This window comes from Phlebotomus papatasi, chromosome 3 (genome assembly GCF_024763615.1).
Source record: "Phlebotomus papatasi isolate M1 chromosome 3, Ppap_2.1, whole genome shotgun sequence".
Lineage (NCBI taxonomy): Eukaryota > Metazoa > Arthropoda > Insecta > Diptera > Psychodidae > Phlebotomus > Phlebotomus papatasi.
In genome coordinates, this window is record NC_077224.1 from 20,680,167 (window position 1) to 20,692,840 (window position 12,674).

At 35.4% G+C, this 12,674-nt stretch overlaps 1 protein-coding gene across 1 annotated transcript; it reads right to left on the bottom strand.

Moving 5' to 3' along the window:
- Window positions 1–73: 73 nt before the first annotated feature.
- Window positions 74–10,029, bottom strand: LOC129806854 (zinc finger protein 267-like). Its single transcript, XM_055855660.1, has 5 exons — window positions 9,002–10,029; window positions 950–2,043; window positions 710–889; window positions 450–639; window positions 74–390 (listed from the first exon to the last, which is right to left on the bottom strand). Exons 1-5 carry the CDS (start codon window positions 9,134–9,136, stop codon window positions 211–213), a joined length of 1,779 nt encoding a protein of 592 aa, XP_055711635.1. The 5' UTR covers window positions 9,137–10,029; the 3' UTR covers window positions 74–210.
- Between the last annotated feature and the right edge of the window lie 2,645 nt (window positions 10,030–12,674).

Sequence of the window (12,674 nt, forward strand, 5' to 3'; positions counted from 1 at the left end):
GGCATTTTAATGCGAAAAAGGCAGTATTCCAAAGAAAATGGATAGGAGTCTTCCCGCCAAAACTTAACCTCACTTTTTCATTTTCATGGCAACTTTTATTCCATGGGGATTTTCTCAACATATCACAGAAATATTCATTTATCTATCGATTATACACACAAAATTAGTACTGTGGAACACTTCACTGATACATTTATGTATTCCAGCCAATTAAACTTCTCCCGATGGCTTTTTCTCAGAGGCATTGCCATCTTCCTCTTGACTGGCGAGCTTCATCTCTTCCGGATGCATTCGCTTTCGATGGGAGAAGCAATTCCCTGAACTGGCAAAAGTCTTGGGACAGTAAATGCACTTGTAGGGCTTCTGGCCCGTATGCTGATTCAAATGAAACTGGAAATTAAATAAAAAATTAGATTTGACGAAGACTTCCGGAAAACTCTCATAAAAACCTTGAGATCCTGATTTCTCTTGAACGTCTTGAGACAGATGGAGCACGTATGGGGTCTAACGTTGCTGTGGGTGATACTATGGGCCTTTAGGGTGCTATTTGTAGGATAAACTCGACCGCAGGTTGTGCAGGAAAACTTTATGCCGCTGTGATATTCCTTGTGACGCACCAGATTGATCACTGTCTTGAATCTAAAAGAGCAGGAAATGGGAGGAAATGTTCAGAAATCTGAGATGAAGCTTTGAGAATAATCCGACTCACATCCTTCCACATTTATCGCAAGCGTACTTCCCTTTGGGCTTGTGAGTGTCCATGTGCACCTTGAGATTCCCTTTTGTGGACAGTTTCTTGTCACACACCAAACAAGTGAACTTCCCCATGAGATTTCCCTCCTCCAGATTCCTCACTTTAGCCTCATTCTCCTTCCCAGCTTTGGTGGTTCTGCAAAAACTCTTTAATTTTTTTTAATCTTCCTGGACACAAAACTAAACTCTCACTCACATCTTGGGTTTTGGTTCTCCTGGGGATGTCTTCTTCTTCAGCAGATGCGTCAGTACATGATCCTGCAGTTGAACATGCGTCTGGAACTTTTCCGGACAGGTTGTGCAGTCAAATCCAACGTCTGGAATGTTTGAGGTTGCTCGACTAGGAGTCGTTGAATCGTTATTGTTCTCCACTTTTTCCTCCAGATCCTCAAAGTCTCTCTGCTCGCTGAGATCAACACTGAGAGTCGTACTGTCGCAGCTTCCATCACCATTTGTGGCTTCTGTATCTTCGTCATAGGGCAGAAAAAGCTCTGGGTCCACTCCAACTTCCATCTCAGTCACACTCACCTCGCCACTGTAGAGATTCGAGAGTTCTCCCAACTTCTCATGGCATCCACTGGTCACAGTGACATTGGGGAGGTGATAGCTCACCTGAAGATCATAGACAATCCCTGTAGTTGTCCCGGAAGCATCCAAAGGCCGGAAGGTACTTGAGAATGTGTCCTGACCAACATAAGACTTAATCAAACTCAAGAGATCTCCATCGTGAAGGAGATTTGAATTACTGAGAATCTTCCGGAAGCTGGTATTTTTCAATTTTTCCAGCTGAATATCTGGATTCCTATCATCCCACTTCAGAGACTTTAGGATGAGTTTCAGGAGTTCTGTGTCTTTAATGAGCTGCCCCAGTTTGAGATCATCGTACGCATAGATGGACACTTCGTTGCTGGCCAGGTAATTGAGCTGAGGATCGCTGTGGAGGCATTTATCAGCTCCTACTGGATTCTTGGAAAGTTGTTCATTTATCATCTGTTCAAGGGATATCGGTGGGTTCGTTGAAGCTGGATTTGTCAATATTCCCTGTCCAGAAACATTTTTCTCCGTTTGAGATTTTCTAGCACGCTTCCTGGTTCGCTTTTGAGGAATTGCAGGTGGAATAGAAGGATGTTTTACATTACTTTCCTCCTCAATCTTCCTCAGTGATGCATTGAGGTGCATCAGGAAGTATTTTTGGGTATTCTTAGCCACTTTGGCCAGTTCATCGATGTCCGTGATGATCTGAGAACATCTCTCGCAGACTATCTTTGGCATGTAATCATCAAGTTTCACCTGGAAGTACCAGAAAAAAATGGTATCAGCCAAGCTGATCGCTAGCGAACCTTAACTCTTTCGTCTCCTTTGGGACACTGGGTACCCATGGAAACAACAATTTTTTTAGACTATCTAGAATCGATAAAAATCCGATTCTTCTGGATAAGTACAAACTATAAGGATGTCCAAATCTAAGATTTTTTTGCAGGATCATAATTAAGTAAATAATGATGCTGCCCCATGGAGTTCAAATACATTCACGAATCCCAAGAAAACCTGCAAAGTATTCATGAATCCCAAGGCAGCTTCTAAAGTTTTTACAAATCCTAAGAAAACTTCAGAAGTATTCGTGAATACCAAGGCGACTTCTAAATTATTCACGAATCCCAACAAAACTTGCCATGGGTTCACGAATCCCAAAGAAGTTTGCACGAATTTCAAGGACGCTTCTATTATGCACAAATCCCACGAAAACTTGCAATGTATTCATGAATCCCATGGCAGATTCTAAAGTTTTCACGAATCCCAAGACAGCTACTAAAGTATTCACGAATCCCAAGAAAATTTCAATGTATTCTCGAATCCCAAAGCAACTTCTAAACTTGTACGAATCCCAGGAAATGTTCTAAGATATTCACGAATCCCAAGGCAGCTTCTAAACTTTTTACAAATCCTAAGAAAACTTCAGAAGTATTCATGAATACCAAGGGGACTTCTAAATTATTCACGAATCCCAACAAAACTTGCTATGTATCCACGAATCCCAAAGAAGTTTGCACGAATTTCAAGGACGCTTCTATTATGCACAAATCCCAAGAAAACTTACAATGTATTCATGAATACCAAGGCAGATTCTAAAGTTTTCACGAATCCCAAGACAGCTACTAAAACTAAAGTATTCACGAATCCCAAAGAAAAATCAAAAGTATTCACGAATACCAGAAAGCCATTAGAAATATATGCCAATCCCAATACAATTTGGAAAGTATTTATGAATCCCAAAAGAACTTATAAAGAATTCACGAATCCCAAGGAAACCTGCAATATGTTCACGAATACCAGCTTTTAAAGTTTTCACAAATCCTAAGAAAACTTTAAAAGTATTCACGAATCCCAAGGAATTTTCTAAACTATTTGCGAATACCAAGAAAACTTGTAAAGTATTCACAAATCCTAGGAAAGCCTTTAGAAATATATGCGAATCCCAAGACAGCTTCTAAGGTTTTCAGGAATAACCATAAAATATTCAATTCAAATGCAATTCTTTAATTACGGAAAAAATCTCGGTGACCTAAAGAGGATTCGAACCCGGGACATTTGCATCATAGAGCCAGTGCTCTACCACTTGACCCATTGAGTACATTACCTTATTTAAGCATAAAGGCCTCTACACATTGCGAGCAGTTTTCGTCAAAAATTGTATTTTTGAAGAAAATTGTCTGCACGACTGTAGGTAGAAACGTCAAAATTCTGTCAAAAAAGTAATTTTTGACGAAAATTACTCCCAATGTGTAGAGGCGTTAAGAAAAATATAAAAAAAAGGATTTGATAAAAGAAAAAAAAGAAAAATGTATTTTTGTTCATTTACCCAATTAAAAAAAAAAATTAAAAACAAAAAATGATCTAAATTCTTGAAGAAAACGATATAGCGTAGATATTGAAAATCTTTTTTTTTAGTTAATCAATACTGCAATGTCACATTACAAAACCCCAAGATCAATTCTTGACTCCAGCGATTGTTTAAACTTCTTTTGTTTATAAATAAATATTTTGTATTATTTTTAAAAATGAAAATGTAAAAAAAAAAAGAGTTGTCAGTGCCAAGAATTGATCCTGAGCTTTTTAAGATCAAATATGCATAACAACATTCCTTACAATAATTTAATATTTCTCAAGATTTACTTTAAAGTTTAGACAGCAAATAGGCTAAGTGTACTAAATTCCGGCCAGCTTGCAATTCCGGCCACATTTTTTGTTCCGCAAATTTCAATGAATTTTTAGTTTTTGCATAAGGTCATTTGCCTAAAGCGAGATAGTTTGGAAAGTTGGACAAAGCAGTGTGGAATGTGAGACACCTCCTTAAAAACTTGATAATAAATCAATTAAATATTTCAAATTTCGATATAAAGATTATTAAACCTAATTTTATGATTATTTTAGAAGTTAAAAATGCAAAAATCGTTATAAAACAATCAAAGGGTGACTTGCAAAAAGAATTTAAAAAATGTATTGCATGCGTGATATTTATAATCTTGACACGGTACAAAAAATAACAAAAAAATATCGCTTCGACGAGCAAGATGATCTGAAAAAAGACATTGGGCCGTCTTACACACAAATAATGTCTTATAACAAAGGAAGATGTTCCTATTTGTAAAATATGTATTTCGGAACTTTCCATGAAACATATTTTTTCTGATTGTAGTTTGTACTCAGATATAAGGTTATCTTTATTTCAAAACCAAACCTTTAATAAAATTCTTAAAGAAGATGTAGATTCAGAATTAAAAGTGATTGAATTCTTGAAAAAAATTAATGTATACAAAGATTTTTAATTGAAATACCCATTTTTGTTAAAAAAAAAAATGTAAACCGAACAATGTACAACATGGCCTAATATGGCTCAGTATATCAATAAATATAATATATTATTATTAAAAGGCATTGGAAGAATTCCGGAGGGCCAAGGAACTATGAGAATGAAGGTGGCCGATATAGGCCACCAATGCTATGTCTTCATTTTTATTAATTTTAAAATGTATATTAAGAATGATTTTAGAGAAAATAAAGACGATAAACTGTCTACAAGGTTCCAAGCAACAAAAAATTAAATTTGTATTAAAAATATAATATTTTAAACTTGAGACTTTGGCGCTTGCATGCAACTATGCCGAAATTTGGCACACTTATCCTAACACAATTAATTTCCCTACTCTCTGTAAATAAAAAAGTCTTTTTCTTTGCTAAAAACTTGAACATAAGAAATAAATTAAATTATGATTTTTTTACTTATTAACTAGAAAAATAAAACAAAAGAAATAAGGCGGTGCCGAGATTTGATCCTGAACTTTTTAAGACCGATTGTGTTTAACATGCCTTACAGTAAGTTAACAATTTTCAACTTTAAAGTTTATCCAGTTAAGAATACGCCCTACTGTTCTTTTTATATTGTTTTTTATTGGTCAAACAATATCTTATAATGCTGATACAGTTTTGGAAGGCGATTTCCCGCCCTTTTCAATCTCCAGTCAACAGCCGTTGACACGTGTTGCTAATTTTTCAAACGCCGGCGCACATTTTATCACTCTTCCACGACTTCCACCCACCATTTTTTACCTTCCTACCCGATCCCATTCTCATCCCAGGAATGCCCCAGGAATTGTATCACGCGAAAATCGTGTTTTCTGATGTTTATTCACCTGCTTTTTGGGGCCTCTTTCGCTTTCAATTCTCTCTCACTCTCAATTTCTTATTTTGTATGGGTATCCGGGCATCTGTATGAGTTCGCCGGACTCACTATGGTCGGGGGAAGACCTTGATGTGATCATGCCGACTATCAGCGCTTTCAATGTATTCCCCAAGATATTCTTCAAAACAAGACGCAAAACTCTTTCATTTACAAAAAAACAAAAACTCCACACATATTCACACTCCTCTCAACAAAATTTCCATCCAAAAGCTCTATATCCCAAAAAGTTCCACGGAGAAAAGCTCATGGAAATAACAAAATTAAGAAGAATTTTGAGGATTTTCCACATATTCATAAACATAACTAAAAGAGCAGAGAGAGTGGGAAATGTGCGCGGTTTTTTTCAACGCAATTCATCACTTGATTTTTTCCGCTTTCCCTCCAAGTCCAGCTGACTCACACATTCTATAGATTTTCCAACATTCACACATTTTTATGTGTTACAAACTCAAAGCGAAATTGATAAGAATTGATATATTTTGTATGCGTGGATGTGCATTGGCATTTAACCCTTGCCCGGTATTTCTAAAACGCTATTACTGATGTTTTTTTTATTGTTGAAAATTCCACAATTTTGATAGAGTTGGTACTTAACGTAACCTATTAAAACAAATTAATATTTTATATAATTTTAGACCACGCCCTATCAAATGAATTAAAATCTTTAATGTTATGATACGACCGATACGACCTAACCCAAGAATTGTACTAGTAGACACGACCTAAGAATTCGTATTTGCAAGATTTTTAATTTTAACTGCTCGAACTCCACGAGAGAGTAGTTTCCACGATCGAGTTTTTTCCAACTTCTCTCCATCTTGGTTGCTAAACGGTAAGAGATATTGACTTCTGGTGTTCAGTGACCCCCCCCCCACCCCATAAGTCAAAATTCTCTATCGAACTAACTTACCCATTTTAATGGTTAATAAATCATTAAAAAAATGAGAAAACAATTGTAGAACATAATTCTTCTGAATAAATGAAAGCCAATGAAAGCGCAGGAAAATATTGTAATTTTTAAATTTTAAGCCCAAGAGATAATTTGCAATAAAATAATCAGTATAAAATGTTTTTAACTTTTTGAAAGGCGAGTGAATCTTACATATTTTTTGTTTATTTAATGTTTTGAAAATATAATTTTGAATAAATAACGAAAATTGCGTTCTATAATATCATGACAGTGAAAACGGTGAAAACCCCTTCCCATATAGCAATTAAGCCACGCCTCCCTGAGAGTCTTGTCAGAAAACGAAAATTTTGAAGAATAAATTATAGGCCTAATGCAAGTTTCAAATTGGAAACTTATGGTTGGAATTTTTATATTTGTAATAGGCTAAATTCAAAGAACAATCTTTGAGTAGCTTAATGTAGAAAGCATAATTCGACGGTATCATTCCATACTATTCTATCTCAGAATGACAACATTTCAGGAGAACAATTTGAAGTTGGCGATTTCCTATGCTGCCCGTGTAATTTTTTTTCGAAAAAATTGAATATCTCGTTACCCGAGTGCCGGATGACCACCAAATTTTCACCAGTTGTAGATCTCGGTCCCAGGAATAACATATCTCTCGGAGTAATAAAAGGCTAAGTCGACTTAGCATAGTATGGAATGGAGCCGTCGAATTAATAATTACTAATTTTCATACTTCAGATCTATCATGAAGTAATAGATCGAATCTGAAGCCTGTATAAGTTCCTAATCTCCCTAATCGTATATCGTAATGTTGCTTTTTAGAAGCCTTTTATTAATCAGATTAATCATCTAATCTGTTTAAGTTTTATATGGGCGTGGCTTACTTTTCTTACAACTAAACTCATTCAGTCAATGTACTAGAAATACTTGAGATATAATGTTCATATTTTGGAATTAGTTTCTTACAGATCAATAGATGATTTTTCTGAAAAGATTTTTTTTATCTATTATGGGGGTGCGGGGAGCCGCTGTCAAACACACGTCTTAACGGTCACTGAATTTAAATTCTTTACATTAATTTATATTACAAACTCTATTGATTTAGATAGAGTAACTATCCAAAAACACAAATTGGCAACCAGAATTCAAATCAGGATAGAGGAAAAAGGCCAATCTTAACAAATTCGACGGGATGTCGTAGTTTTCGTCTGCCATTTTGAGCAAAAATTTTGCATGACTTTCTGTGAAGCGAGAAAAGAACAACAAAATGTATTTCCATCTCTCTCGGGCTATTTTTTTCCGAGTAATTGAAGGACTAAAAAAGTAACTAAAAATTCATTCTCTACAGCAATTTGAGTATCAGTTGCCCAGGAATAAATCATCTAAAATCACTCACTTTGCGTATGATGTATAATACCATGGTAAGGAATGGGTAAAAAAAACTTATGGAAGGACCTTCGCCTTCGTTTAATTTAAATTGCAAATTTAAATTGAATGATTGAACGATTAAATTTTGTGATTGGATATATTAAAAAACATTTAAAACAAGCAATATTTTTTAGATTTAGATTAAAGGATACTAATTTTGATTAGCAAAACATTAGAAAGTTGTTGAAAGTCATAACAAAATTTGCAAAATAAATGTTTTACCAGTGATTCGAAAGTGATTCTCAGCTTTTAAATATCCTATTGATTATTTCTATTTATATTTTGAGTATTTTAGTATTTTTTTATTCAAATTTTCTTGAAATGAATTTTCTATTGTAATAATAAATAAAGGTTGAAAATATTTCCAAAATATCCCTTTTAAACACTTAATCTCAAATTTTAATAATTGAAATTTTTTTTGTTATTTAATTATTCAGTTGTACTAGATATGGATACATCTACGAACCGAAAGCTTTAAAACGCTTTAAATTAAATACTGCATAAGTTTTGTTTTCAGTGCCAAAGCTACACTCCTGATCCAAATTCAAAATTGAGCATAAAACTGAATTAAAATAGTTTCTATGGAAGCTCACTAACCACATTTGAAGTCACCCTGGAGGGAGATTTGTGACGCTTCATTGAAATTTAACGTTAGAACAACTCCCTTCTTTGTCTCCCCTCTCGTGTGATAGGATTTCCCATTTGGGCAAAAATCATGGGGAGTGCACATGCAAATCATCCCTTGGGGGCATCAATTAAAGCGCAGTGTGTTGTGTATTGATTTCCGCGTGGGACAGCAACACATATGGAGCTTCTCGGTTTTTTTTTCTGCCCTCAAAATTGTTGGAGCATTGTGTGCTGTTTTCCCCATTGTTGAGGACTTTTCCGGACGCAGGGGTTGGGGATGCAAGAGGAGGCGATTCGTGTGTATTTCTCAAGTATTGTGTCGTTCTACTGTATGGTTCATATTTTTTTCTCGCCCTCCCAGGAAGAAAATATGCTTATGTGGGGTTCTTGAGAGAGTATTTGTGGGGCCTGTACATTTGTATGGCCCCCACATAGTCAGTATACATATAGTTAAAAATAAAATCAATAATGAGTGAATTTGATGGTACTTTGTTAGGGGGTGATGCTAGGGAATGGTATTTTCTTGTTAGTCTCACCGTTACTTGGAGGTACTTCTTGATCCTGTCCAGGATAGGCTTATCATTGAGATAAAGAATCTTCGTTTCGGGGATACTTGTGAGATCAACAGCACATAGACGACACTTATCCTTAATACTAAATGCTAAATCCATCTTTTGTCCACTCCCTTGTCCACCCCTTGGAGCACCCTTTTCAGTATTGCACCCAATCTGGTTGTTTTTCTTTTGCTCGGGAGCTTCTTTCAAAGTCTCTACCCGGAAGATTTTCACTGCACTTTTCCACACAAATCCGAAGCAAAAAGCACAACTTTTTTTATGCGTAGTGATTCCGGTAACTGACCAAGAGTCCTCATGCTTTTAGCACTGACACATCCTGGAGATGGATGCAGATTAATCAATAAACTGAGAGTCAATTGCAGGGCACAAAATCATACTTGAGCCAATTCTCTCTGTGGAGGTATGTTTGATAATTTCAGCGTCACGGCGCATACTGCTGTATTGTTTGTGCTGTTTTTGTGCGCCTCACAGACACTCATAGATTCACTCAGAGTTTACAAGAGGGGCAGGAGGGTCACCACTAAGAACTCCCAATTCTGCCTCCTCTCTCTTTGGTGCTTTGTAATACTCGCACTGAAATCAACTCTCTGGCCTTCTCAACTCCACCAGTCGTTCACTATACTTCACACGCATATAGAGGCACTTCTGACCAGATACAAAACATACTGCCCACTCCCCCCGGAATCCCTGCCAGCCATGCTGACTTTATTATTTGGTGGAATAATGCTCTGTGTGGTTGTCATGCGCTTTCTGCTGTGCTCTCCACCTCCTGATGATGCGATTAGTATAATAAGAACTATGTGCGCTTGTGTAGGAATCTTGCCAGACAATATTCTTATTCCCTCCAAGAAGTTTCCCGGAGATTTTTGAGGTTAGAAACCTTCTTTGTGTATCAGGCTCTTAGGAACATTGTTTTTACTACATTTTATGCTTGCTGCATACTGATAATGTGACAGGAAGTCCATCCTTAAGGTTTATTTCCTGTTTGTATTTCTAAAAGAAATATTTTTTACCTTTTTCCGGCTAGAAGGAGCAAGTCTCGCATTTTCTAACAAAAAACTGTAAGGTTCACTGCAGATTTTCACAAGAGAAGCTTCAACTTTATGCTATTCAACATATTTTTTGATAATAGTGACAATTTCTGGTGTAAAAAATGATTAATTTCATAAACAAAATCCCGCACTACTCGCATATTGTCAACTCAACGAACTGAACGAAGGTGATTTTCCCGCTCTGCAAAAGCTCTCAACCTGGCGCCTCCACTGAACATTCAAATTTCAACAGACAAAAGCCACCAGGCGCCTCCATTTCAGACGCACTATGGGTATTTCTTTTAAACAATTTAAACACAATATTTCACATTTTATGGATTTTCTAGGCGTGTGCCTCAGGTAAATTGCAACTGAGCTGAATAATTTATCTGTGGAGTGGCGCGAGGTCTGGTTTTCCTCTCTTATTGCGCAATTTTTTTCTGCACACCATCGCCGCCCAATGCATCGATTTAGAAGCGAGAGGATCAATTGGGCAAAATCGCCTTTTAATTGATAAAATTACACACTCCTTGTGATTAATTTTCTGATCTTGGAAGAGTTCTTTGGCTCTTGTACCAGCAGGAAGGTGTGTGCTGCAGCAATTTTTGGTATTTGACTGAAAAAGCCATATAAAATGTGCTTCATAAAAAAGCTTTTTATAGAGCAAAAGAAACAATCACTTATGGTTGCTAATGTGATGCAATTTTTGGACATTTGGTGTTTTGAGCAAGGTTGTAGGCACTCTGGGTGGCTGTTTTTCTGATACTTTTAGAAGACCAATTGAAGGTTTCCCGCACTCCCAGACATTCAGAAGCTGTATTGACGCTGCGTGGAATTTATTCACAGCAACAAAACCGACTTCCGGCCACGAGATTCAGCCTCTGGGCAAAAGGAGAGGCTTGGGAATCTATTAATATTTATTAAATAAAGTCTCTTTTTTATGCTGCAAAAAGAGGAATTTTGCGATTGCAGAACATATTTTACGCTTAAATCTTTTAGTTTAACTAATTATCATCAATAAAACTTATTTTCCGTCCATTCAAGAATTTTCTCATCATTAAGGACTTATTAAAATCTGATTTAAACAAAAATGTTGTTTTAGTCAGAATTTGAATTCATTGAAATGCTTTTGAAGAAATTTTCCTGATAATTTGTCTTGTTGAACATGTGTTGAGAGTTGAGATACCTAATATCTATAATAAAATGAAGGCCAAGACATTACATATTTCGTCTAACTTCATAAAATAGATCCATATTCGAGTGAATGGGGAATTCACACAACTGAAATATAACAATTTTTTATCTTATATAATCACGTTATTCTGTGAGATAAAATGTATCGATTGTGACTATTTCAATTCAATTCAATTCAATTCAATTTATTGTTACAAATGTTTAACTAAATAAAACTTAGTGTCCCTGTAATACAAATTTTATAACATGATCGATAAACTGTCATTTATTTCGCATTTTTCGTTGAAAGATATCAAGGATATAAAAGTCCTTTACACATTGGGTGCAATTTTCTTAAAAATTGCATTTTTGACAGGATTTCGAGAAATTTGGCACACTACCCTATTAAGGTGGAGTAACCACTTATCGCCACTTTTAGGAAAAAGTAAAATTAACTGTATTATGTCTAATTTAGACAATTTTCATTATGTTAATAACGTAATATAATGCACCGCCTACGCCCAACAACTCCGGAAGCATGAAAGAAGCATCCACAATGCAGGAAAGGCGCTCCTGGGCGAGTCTACAAACGGACTAGCAGATTCTTCTAACATGGGATATGGATATTGTAAAAATGATTACCTTTGTAATGAATATATCTCGATACGATTAATGATAATTCTGTATTATAACTTTTGACCCATTATAATCAGATAACTCAAATTTAATACAAAGTTACTTAGATGTATTGACTCTAGATTCGTTAATACATAAGTCCAACAATTTGACGCGGGGATACCTGAAAACTTATTTTTATTAACAATGCAAAAATAACCATTTTTTCGCCACTTTTTACCACTTTTCGTCAGTTCTGTAACCACTTCTCGCCACCCACTTAGAAAGGTTCAAACACGATTATTTTAGGATTATTCAGTTCAGCATTTCTTTTTCCTCATGATCACCTTATTATTACCCACATTAAATTATTTTTCTTCACATTTATTTGAGAAATCAAATTATAGGACCATTTCAGAAAGGAAACAAAAAAAAATTACATAAAAAATAATATAAAATGAAACATTAACTAACTAAATACAAATTTTATGTATTCGTTGAATGTAATTAAATGTTCAATAGACAAATTATTTATTCAAAATCGGAAATTTTGTTCGATAAAAGTTTCATGACACTATACAGTAGAGTCTCCTAAATTCGAACGCTCGGGGGGTATTTTTGACATTTCTCACCTCCCAAATTCGAACGATTTTTTCAAAACTAACGAAATTTGTGTGAGATTAAATTGTACTTTGAATCAAATTCCCGTACTTTCTCACAAGTTTTAGTGGTAACATACTTTCTTTTCATTTTACACGACCATAATGTATGTAAACATTCAGGAAGAAGCACATAAATATGATTTTCATTCACCA

Excerpts from the sequence above, each read along its gene's own strand:
- LOC129806854 (XM_055855660.1), bottom strand. The coding sequence starts at position 9,136 with ATGGATTTAGCATTTAGTATTAAGGATAAGTGTCGTCTATGTGCTGTT. Across the intron at positions 2,044-9,001 it reads AGAAGTACCTCCAAGTAACG|GTGAAACTTGATGATTACAT; the intron begins GTGAGACTAACA and ends TGGTACTTCCAG. Across the intron at positions 391-449 it reads AGAGAAATCAGGATCTCAAG|TTTCATTTGAATCAGCATAC; the intron begins GTTTTTATGAGA and ends TTTAATTTCCAG.